Source organism: Seriola dumerili, unplaced genomic scaffold (assembly GCF_002260705.1).
Source record: "Seriola dumerili isolate Sdu_G_001 unplaced genomic scaffold, Sdu_1.0 BDQW01000040.1, whole genome shotgun sequence".
Lineage (NCBI taxonomy): Eukaryota > Metazoa > Chordata > Actinopteri > Carangiformes > Carangidae > Seriola > Seriola dumerili.
In genome coordinates this window covers 1602177-1613205 of record NW_019174295.1, presented here as the reverse complement: position 1 = coordinate 1613205, position 11029 = coordinate 1602177, and the positions used below count along the sequence as shown (strand labels likewise).

The window sequence follows — 11029 nt, the reverse complement described above, 5'->3', positions numbered from 1 at the left end:
GGATTATCCAGAGTATTTTGTGTATTGTGTATTGAGTTTGGATAGACATTTTGCTGCTGGATTTTTTTAAATGTAATTTTTCATTGCTTTGAGGATTACAAACTAAATTCCATTTACCTCCATTGTATCGGCATGGAGGCACAAATCTCAGAGATATCTTGAAACCTGCATAAATAAATCCAAAACAACAGCATCAGCGTGCAACCACTGTAAGTAAGTAAGAAAATACTGGATGTAAATTGGGTCAACAAACCCTTAAAGAAGTTTTAGTTGCCTAACGTTGCACACGTTGACCTAATTTGTCATTTGCATGTGCAGCCTTGTTATACAGGAAGCTTCACAGAGAATGTCTCTAGCTAGGCAAATTCAAATTTCACCAGTACATTTACAGTGGAGGGCATTATGGCAACTTTAAATGGAAGCTGTCTTGTCTGATGCTTATGTTTCACTTACAGCTGTTTCACATATTTGCAAAGCACAAGCCATGTGCTGTAATGGAGTATCTGTATTTGTGAGTATACGCCCTCACAGGTCCTAGTATTGGAGCGAGGTCCAACTAGTATTCGGTCTAACAGGGTGTAGGTAGGGTGCTGTTGTATGGGTATGGATCTTGTGTTAATATGTCATATACCCAAGTGGATCCTTGCAGATGTGCTTTGCAGTATTTCTACTTCTTTTGACTGTGGCTCCCCCGTAATTGGCGGAGCATCTTACTGCTGCTAGAGCTCTCTCTCAATTTGGTTCTGTTCAGGTCGACCACATTTTGAATCAGATCTGATTATGACCGTCCTTGGGTCACCTTTGGATCTGGTCTCCTCTCAGATCTTTTCTTAATTAAGAGTTTTCCCAAATTTTCGACCTGTGAAGACCTTTAATATGTTTAATTTTAAGCTTCACTCTGAACTGCGTACTCACACTTTGCTCCTTCACATATGACAGATTCTTTAAGCCAGTCCAGGAATTTCAACCAGTAACCTCCCAGTGACACAGATATTTCTTCAAGCTACATTCCTCAGCATGTGCAGTTAACAGCAGAGCAGCCAAGCTCCCAGTGAACCCTCAAAATGCTTTTAAAAGAGGACAGTTGATGCCCTCTCCACCTCACCTGCAGCTCATGCAGCAAATATCCATAATGTTAATATTCATCAGTAGAAAAATAGACATTTTTAGACACTCTCCTCTTCCTCAGCTAAAATACAGTCAGAGAAATGCAGTAGTGAGCAGATCAGGGCAGGTGACTTCAGGTAATATTGAGTTACAGTCCAAGAGTAGAGCAACACCATTTTTCTTCCTCTGTTTCTTGTTTTTCTTTTTAATTGTCAGTGCTCTGCTGGAGGGCATACTTGACGACAGCCGCAGCAGCCAGAGCCACCGCAGCAGCGACAGGACAGGGTCAGGGTCAGGGTTAGGTTATTGGTTCAAACACAAGATCACAGAGTGGTGCGCAGCAGCCGGATGACTCGCTGGTAAAGCTGCTGGACGACTGACACCAGATTCCTAAGGGAGAGGAAAACAAGTGAGAGTAAGGGATGAAGACACAGGCGAACAGGGAGGGTGACTGAAGGGAAAGAGCAGCAGGGAGGGAAAACGGAGAATAGGGAGTAAAGTTCAAATAATCAGAGTGCATAATAGAGTGGATTTTTTAAGGAACACAGACTAAAGATAAATGACTTGTAGCACAGGCTTTAGGGCCAAAATTAAAACTAAATCAAAACCTTGTGGATAGGAAGCCCCCATAGGTTAGAGGTTAAGACGCTTCCCTTGAACTGCTTCATGTCCGGCAGGGGACCTTGTTGCATCTCTCTCTCCCTCATCCTGACATTGCCATTCAACATTCCCAGCTCACCCTTACTGCACGTTTGGGTTTACCAGGTCTGTCCCTCACCACCTGATCCAACTCACAACCAGGTGGTGATCGGTTGACAGCTCTGCTCCTCTTGTCACCTGAGTGTCCAAGACATACAGCCGCAGATCTGATGATCTGATCACAAAACTGATCATTGATTTCAGGCCTAGGGTGTTCAGGTACAGTGGGAACTTATTAACCACCCAATGCTTAAACACAATGTTTGTTATGGCCAGTTCATGAGGAGCACAGAAGTCCAATAACAAAGAACTACTCAGGGAAAATGGACTGCACTGCAAGCGCTTTTACAATACATGCCATATTCACCCATTCACTCATACACTCATACATACATCACACCCATACACTGATGGAGCGGCCATCTTGTATTCGTGTAGAGGTGACCCTTCCTTTTTACCAACTATATCTAGTTGCACTGAGCATCGTGGGTCAAGGCCTGACCACCAGATGCTTGCCAGTGAACTGCCCTCACAAGTCTGGCTCCAGGAAGGGGCCCCGGTTTCCCTGGTTCAGGCTAGGTGATACATTTCCAAAAAAGAAAATGTCTTTCAGGTTGTATGAATAACTCTTAGTCTGGCCTCTCCCTTGGGACTAATTTGCCCTGGGAGACCCTACCATGGGTTGTTACCACCAAACAACACGGCTCCCAGGATCACCGGGACACACAAACCACGTTAAGGTGACGATTCTTGGAGACAGAAAAACAGAAAATCTTCCCAAAGTACAACACGATGGGTTTGTAGAACAACAGTCAATGTAACAAATACGTTTGTTCATGTATAATATGTAAACACACATACACTCACCGAGCTCCGACAGAGAAGCAGTTGTTGCGGTTCGGGTGGAGGCAGAAGAGCGAGGCCACACAGTAAACACAGCACAACAACATGGACAGCAGCCGCCTCTTTAAAGACATCTTCAGTCTGATAGGGACACAAATGCAAACAGGCTCACTGCTATCACTTTCACATACGACAGATAAGACATGACAGGGAAATGTACTGTATATTGGTCCAAACACTAAAAAAAAAACACTGTTGTTGATTTGTGCACTGACACAAAGCAGAGAAAAATGACATGCTTTCTTGAAATCTTATTTTTCAGGTCTGGCATTCTACCAAAGCATTCAAAGTGTCTGAAGTATCAATACATTCAGAATGCACTTATTATGAAACCTTTCGTCTTTACAGACTACGAGTCTGACTCCATTTGTTCACTCAGTTGCCTAAGTTCAAAAAAACAACAACAAAATGCTCAAGTCTGCAGTTTTGTCCAGAAGTCTATTGATAACAATAACAAAAGGTTGATGTGTTGTTTTTTGCTGGCTATAGGAAGCCATATTATATGTATTTTAATTACCATTTAATTAACTAGGAAGTCTCTTGACTTTCATTACCCTGTCTACAAAAGAGAACTGGTCAGAATAGCAGCACAGTTAGAACATAAAAAATAATTTACAGCTTTCACACAATAGTACAGGGCCTGAGAGATGGAAAGGTGAAAACTGGACTAGTTAAAACTGTTAAGACATTTTTAATGAGGCATTTGAGTGCTCGGTATTACAGCAGTGTTTCCAAGTTAAATTTGTCTAATAAATGATTCCAAGCCCAGAGACATCTAGTATAAAAATGTAGTTTTGCCAAGTTCAGAACAAACTTTGGGGACACTGAAGTTTAACCATCTCGATGATCTGATCTCTAAAAACACCTGAAATGCTGTTACTGATGTTTACATTCCCCACTTATGTTGAAATAGGTTGTAAACACATTATCTTACAGTCTTACACTATGATCATTTAAGTTACCCATCACAGGTCGTCCTCTGTGTGACCAGAACAGAATTGAAGCAGCAGGGTTAAAGAAAGAAACAAGCAAGTAACAAGTAAACACAGGGGACACTAAATTTGGGATTCTGGTCTTGAGACAACCTCAAGACCTCTGACACAACTCAAACTCTGCTGCAGGCCACACTGATGTGGAACAACAACAGGAACTGGCAGCTGAACCCTGCTCCTGTTGAACCCCCGCTCATCATCATCATCATCACCCCGACAGTATCACTCACATAACATCATCATCATCATCATCACCTTAACAATCCTGCACGAAGAACGTTTTCCTTCCAAAACTGGAGAACTCCTCACTTTGGCTCAAAAGTTCCTTCAAACCAGATCCCAGTCTGAGGTGGAGTTACGAGTATCCGTCACAGCGGGTGGAGGATGGCGTTGGCAGAGGTGTAAACAGGATCCCGGCTCCCTGGGTGCTGCTGGGCACTGGGCACAATTACTGCTGACCCACACTTTGTTTTGAAAGGTCCTGAAAGGTCTAGCAGGGGTGAATAACATTCCTACATTGTGTGTCTGTTAGAGCTATTTTGGTTTGTCGGGAGGGAGGAGGGGGCGATTAGAGGGGTAATAAAAAGAGGATCTTTCCTCTCAGGTTGCTGTGGACTCACATTGAACCTGGTGAAACTGTGCTCTGCTGCTCTGGGCTGGCTGGGACTGCAGTGTTGAAGTTGGAGGATGTGTTTGTGTGACTGACTGAGAAGGTGTGAAAACACTTAACAGTCAGACTGACATAACACATTCAAATTTTCTACCAAAGTCCAGTTAACTATCTGCACATTTTTCACAAGACTCCACAGTAAGCAATGCTATAAGCTAAATGCTAACATCGGTCACACTGATAATGTTAGCATGCTGATTTTTAGCAAGTAATGTTGATTCACCATAATTAGTGTGTTAGCATGCTAACATTTGCTAATTAGCACTCAACAAAAAGTATGCGTGAAGCTGATGGGAATGTTGTTAGTTTGATGATGGCGCTAGATTTAAAGTCAGAGGATCAACAATAACAAATCAACAAATCATAGACCTTTTTTTTTTACAGCAGACATTTTGACATGTGACATGTCGCACGCACGCACAATATGAGGACCCTGCGACCACGTCACTGTCACGCCCCCCCCCCCATGTTGTGCTCTGATTACAGCAGTGGGATAGGGTGTGCAGGTGTCAGGCTGCAAAGTGCAAATCATCTCCAATCACCTCTGCTTTAAATACCGAGCTCCAACGCCACCACTGCCGGACTGTCGACTCAGCTAAGCACTTAGTCATGGTCAAGCTTTTTGAATCTCGTTGCTTGTTGTTCTCCTCAACCTTCTCTGCCTTGACATAAAACCCTGATTTGCTGGTTTGGAGTAAAGAGACACATCCTTTTCTCTTGGTAGTCACATGTGTTTGATCCTAATTCATGCCTATATTACATGCAGCATGTGAACCATACCTGGACTAATACTTTAAATTGTCTTATTATGTTATTAAGTAATTGGCAGACAAATGTAATGAACACAATTTACAATATTTAGCAAAAAAATCATAAGCAATTCTGTGAAGAGACTCTGCTGACACTCATATATAAGTGAAATGAAAAAAAATGCCACTTAATGAGCAAATGTCAGAAAAATATTGATTTGCAAACTTTCATTATTTTCACAGTTCCCTTCATTATAGAATACCTGCAATTGAATAAACTTGTAAGTGGTGGGTGTGCATTTTAGGGGAAAATCTGTTTCCTTTTCTTAAAATATGAGTCATTTTCAGTTGAGTTTTTACTTTCTGAAATTCTTATCGATGATGAGTCCATCCTTGAGTGTGTGGCCGCCTCCGACATCCTGTTTTAGTCTGAAATATTTTGACTTACGTAACCAAAAGTGAAATACTATTTCCTTGAGACAAAGCTAAAAGGTCAATGCTATACTCACAAGCACGACTAATCACTGACCACTTTAAATTTTGGGAAGTCTCAAATCACTCTGTTTTGTGTTTTTCCTTTGATACTTTCTCTCATATCATACTGTAGCTGCTGCTCACCAGTTTGAGAAGCTGATGTGATGCCACATGTTTTGAGTCTGTGCAGTGAGAGAGAGAGACTGAGAGAGAGAGAGAGAGAGAGCATCATTAGCCAGATCTATTTGTGTGTGAATCCTGGTGGAAAATGGTCCCATCATGCCAGATGTCTCCCCTGGGGCCTGAATGGGACGGCAGCCAAGCAGGGTTAGAGTTTAACTAAGCCCATTCAGCTTTATATGGCACACAAACACGGCTGTAGCTGTGTGTGTTTTATAACACTGAATGAATTTTAGTAAACCTGAAGCTGCACACACAAATATCGTGGAGCTCCCGGGCGTTTTTTTTCTTTTACACCGCGCTCAGTGAAAAGTCAGAACCTCCGCTGTTACTGTTTATTACTGCACCACTGTAGGACACTCATCTACATTACAGCTGCAACCTACAGAGTGCTCAGCTTGCTGCAGTGCACAGGGTGGTGCACAGTTTTTCTTTATTACACTCAGTCTAAAGATACTGTGTTTCACTGCCTTTTATGAAAGACCAGACCTGACTGATTTTTAAAAGTTTTTAAAAATCAAAGGAAACAATTAAATGCATCCTGAAAAAGTTGTTTTATGCACATTTTTAATTTGCAGATACAAATTTTGAATAGAAACCAGAATTTAAAAAAAATAAGTTTTTTTTTACCTTTGGCAGAGGTGAAAATGTTTGAACATCAACTTGATGGTCGGTGAGAATCACAGGTGTTGTTTCCTCCAAGGGGCAACAATAAGCACATTACACATATGGAAACAAACTTTGCCAAACAACACAAATCAGATTTTTTTTTCAGTTTTCAATGAGTGACAGTCCCAAATGGAGCGAGCAACATACACGAGTTATCAAACTAAAAGCCTGTCCAAATAACTCTGAACCAGCCCAGTTCATTCATTCATTCATTCATTCATTTATCAATTCCCAAATTAAGTAAGAATTGGTTCTCTGTATAACATTTACTGTGATCAAGCCTTAGTTTAAAAAATCTTCTGGATTAAAAAATAAATAAAAGTGAGTTGATTATTAAAAATAGAGATCTTCCTGCCTGGGAGGGATCAGGCAGGCGGCTGGGACAAGGGTCAGTCTCAGTCCCAGTGACGCAGCAACAGCAACGGATAAGCAGTGGAAGGTACTTACATATGTGTTTATGGAGTTGTGTGTGTGTGTGTGGGTCTATAGGCTGTATGTGTGTGTGTGTGTGTGTGTGTGTGAGGGGAGGGGACAAACGAGACCTGCTGATAATACTGTGAGTGCTTCTCTCCTACTGCATTTGGGATGGAGATTTAAAGGACGGTGATGAGACTGGTGAGATCGACTGGATGTTTCAGGAACAAGTTTCTAGGACTTTGACATCAGTCAGTGAGGAACCGTCACAAGACACTGGAATAACAGGAGGAGTTTGGCCAAGAAGATTCTTCAACAAAACAGTTTGACGATTGAAATCTTTTCCATTTAAGTGCAGTCACATGTTAAGCCACTGGAGCAAGTAATTTTATATGATATTTGATAGTTCAGTATAAGTCTTTCACAACATTATTTACAGTCAATTTTTCTCAAAGTTTTAACCTAGTTTGTTTTTGAACATCTGTACAAATCTTTTCTGATTGTAATTTACTGCAAGAGCCACATTATGTGTTATGATGGTCAACGACTGTAACGGATAAAACTGACTCTGATTAAAACAGTGTCAGCGCGTCTCAACATTGTGAATTTCACCTTATTAAAGTTTGTTGGTTTTTTTGACATCAACATGTTATATTCGACTGGACAAGCAGGCACTGAGCCCGCCGTCAACATGACCCCTGACTGCATAGACTCCAACCAGTCCACAAACCAAAGCGAAGTGAGGCCTCGCATGATGGGCGTGATCCTGAGCATCGCCGCCTGCCTCATCATCTCCACCAACCTGGTGGTGGCGGTCGCTCTACTAAAGCTGCTCCTTAAGAAGAGCAGCCAGAGCTGGTGCTTTGTCCTCAACTTGGCTCTAGCCGACGCCCTGGTGGGTGTGGCCATCACTGGCCTGGCCACAGAAGACTTCAACAGCAACAACAACATTATCCCTCAGAACCAGGTCACTGCTGGTCTTCCCACAAACACCACGCCTCCTGCTCAGGGGAAGAACCGGTGTCTGATGCGGATGGCCTTTGTGACCTCGCCCTGCACGGCATCCATCATGTCCATGTTCCTGATCTCGCTGGACCGCTACGCGGCCATCAAGATGCCCTTGCGATACTCTCTGCTGTCTGGGAAGGGGACGGCAGTCGGGTCCTTGCTGGCTCTGTGGATCAGCGCCATCACTGTGGGATTCCTGCCAGGTGAGAAACTGATGTTGCCTTGCACTGTTGCAAAAGTTAAAACTACTTCAGCTTCAGGGGTCTTGTTGAGAAGAGCCTGCATTTTGTAATACAGTACATCTGTCCTAGCATATGGTCATCCACCAGAGACCAAGTTAAGTAGTTCCAGATGTACCAATGATGTTGAGGATGTGGAGGCTACTGCTGTTTCTATAAAATATACCATTTATCTATTATACTAACAGTAACTGACTGTCGCTGACTGGGCACTTGTCATCTCTCGTCTGGTTATCAGGCTGCCAACACGCAGCTGGCCACCAACATTGTCAGAGGTTGTGACATCGGGTGACCAAACTTCGATATCTGACCTTAATAGTTTATTTGGGTTTAAGTTGTTGTTAAGTAAATCCAATGTCTTCCAAACGCCTCATGCCAACTCCATCTTTACATCCGACATTGTAGTGATTGGCAAAACCCAACATCTGCTAAACGTCACAATGTCAATTAGCCAACGTTGGGTTTTGACATCAACCTGAATTTAAAGTCTGTCCGACCTTAGAGTCGTTAGGGTCTAACTTCCTTATGTTACATTGATGTTCAGTATCTGTTGGGTTACATTCCTCTGCTATTGAGCAACTCTAGCTTCAGTTATAACAGAGAGTTGAGCTGAATTAAATTAATGATCTAGAAAGGGTGTAATACAGTATGACCTTAGGTATGCATCTAAGGGTGAAACCACCTGGGTCTGATTTGAAATAAGAGACGACCTCCAACAGGGTTTCCCATTCCCCTCAATACAGTCATGGTTTTTTCGGAGCCAGTATCCAGTGGCCTCCTGAATGACTGCTGCTGGGGGACTTTTCCTGATTGTTAAGTTGTATTTTTGTGTGAAGACTGTTCTCTTGATAACCCATGTGTACGTAGCCGTTAACCCATGTCCTCTGCTACTTAGTCATGGTGCGGCAGCTGCAGGCGGAGGGTTACGACGGCTTTTGCGCCTTCTTCTCCGTCATTCATGAAGTTGGCATCATCGTCCTGTTCAGCTTGTGCTTCTTCCCCGTGCTCTCGGTGTTCGTCTACATCTACCTGGACATCCTGAAGATCGCCTGCAGCCACCAGAAGCAGATCTGTCAAGTCAGGCAAGCAGGCTCCAGGACGGCTGACCACCACGGCCATCAGCATTATCAACATCACCACCAGCACCAGCAGCTGAGAAGTGGTTACTGGAGTCACGTCAAGGCCCTGAGGACGGTGGCGGTGCTCGTGGGCTGCTTCTTGGTGCTCTGGTGTCCCTTCTTTGTGGTGTGCATAGTGCACGTTCTGTGTAAAACCTGTCAACTCGCTGGCGTGCTGGAGAATTATCTGTGGCTGTTGGGACTGTCAAACTCACTGATCAACCCCCTGGTGTATGCCTTTTGGCAAAAGGAGGTGCGGCTGCAGTTAGCAGCCATGTTTTCCTGCTTTACAGGCAGGTTGTTGGCTGCTGGATCACAAGGTACCACAGACAGATACGACCCTCAGCAACCTGTGCAGACTCAAGCCTGTGTTTCTGGTCTAGATGCCGTTAACCCCGCACTGTTGCCAATTACCTGCAACAATGAGGCTCAGACTGTGGCACCGTCTGCCACGAGTGACTTATGAAAGAGGCTAACAAAACAGAGGTCTTTAAGCCAAAATTAATACATATTACTATTAAGTATTATTTCAAATTTGTGTTTAAATTTGTAAATATTAAATTTGAAATGGAACACTCTTCATAATTCATACAAACGATTTTTGTCCTCCTACTGGGCCTCAGCCCGATTCAACCCATTCCCTTCAGGCCTGAGACCAAACCACTAATAAAATTTTTAAACTCAAAACTTTTGCTCCCAATTCCTTTACTGTGGTTTTTGATCCATCCATCATCATGTGTTCAGTACTAATGTATCTGTAAAATATGTTGGCAGTGAACAAATGACAAATATCATGTGGCATTCAAGGAAATCCAGGTTTTTTTGCAGCTTATTTTTTAGCCATGCTTGTGCAGTGTGCTAGCTTTGTGTTGGTCTGCTGGTTGGTCCACCTCTTTGGTCTAGACTGAAATATCTCAACAACTATTTGATAGATTTTTATTTTAGTTACAATTATATTGTACACACCAAAGTATTTGCTGAAATCTGAGACAAATACAGTAAGTCAGACTGGGCAAAAAACATGAGCTGTCTATTAATTAAAATGGTTTTATGTAAACCCACAGGGAAGCCAAATCTCTTTGCAGGAGAAAATGAAGGAGCTCCAAAGATAAATTACCTTAACAAAAGCAGAGCCCCGAGTCAGCTTACCTGCTAAGTGATAAGAACACAGACGATCTGTGGCAAAGTGACAGGGGGCAGGAGACTCATTAATGTGACATCAGTGTAGTAAAATGTACAGATATTTCCCTGTGGGACTAAAGGGGTCAGAGGACAGTGGCAGCAGGAGGCAGGAAGTTCAACAATCCAGTTTCACAGGCTTCGGCATGCGCCACTGAGATGTCCATGAGGGTTTAGTCATGTTCCAGTGAGTGTACGAGGGGCTTTCACTGACTTTATGCTCACTCACTGCAAGTCTGATCTTCCACAGAAACCTACTCAGGATTCTGCCTGTTTGCAGCCCAGGGAAAGCCCCACAAAGAGAGGGCTTTAATGTTGAAAATGAAAGAGAAAATAAAGTCAAACCTAAACTGAAATGAATTTTTCCACCAGTCCAGTTGCCTTGGTTTCGCTCTCTCATGACCTTGATGACTGGGACTCAGAATACACTTCCTTGGTGTTTTTGATCTGTGTACTTGTTGGTAAAAATTGTAATTACCAATGATTTATTTTTCTGCAGTAACAGAGAGTGAATTTTGGTTCTGACTGACACTGTCGTGACTGGTGACTTGATATACTTCATAAAATGAGCCCTTGACTCTGTATGTTATGTATGTCAACCCTGACAGCATCTGGTGTCACACAGCGC

The 11029-nt window shown here is 42.9% G+C and overlaps 1 protein-coding gene across 1 annotated transcript; it reads left to right on the top strand.

Annotated features, from left to right (window-relative positions):
- Positions 1-7611: 7611 nt before the first annotated feature.
- Positions 7612-9703, top strand: gpr119 (G protein-coupled receptor 119). Its single transcript, XM_022739021.1, has 2 exons — positions 7612-8068; positions 9000-9703. The coding sequence occupies exons 1-2, from the start codon at positions 7612-7614 to the stop codon at positions 9686-9688; spliced, it is 1146 nt and encodes a 381-aa protein (XP_022594742.1). The 3' UTR covers positions 9689-9703.
- Positions 9704-11029: the final 1326 nt, after the last annotated feature.

Bases quoted from the DNA above. Each gene is read 5' to 3' on its own strand.
- gpr119 (XM_022739021.1), top strand. From the start codon at position 7,612: ATGGGCGTGATCCTGAGCATCGCCGCCTGCCTCATCATCTCCACCAAC. The intron at 8,069-8,999 runs GTGAGAAACTGA...TCTGCTACTTAG, and splicing joins CACTGTGGGATTCCTGCCAG to TCATGGTGCGGCAGCTGCAG.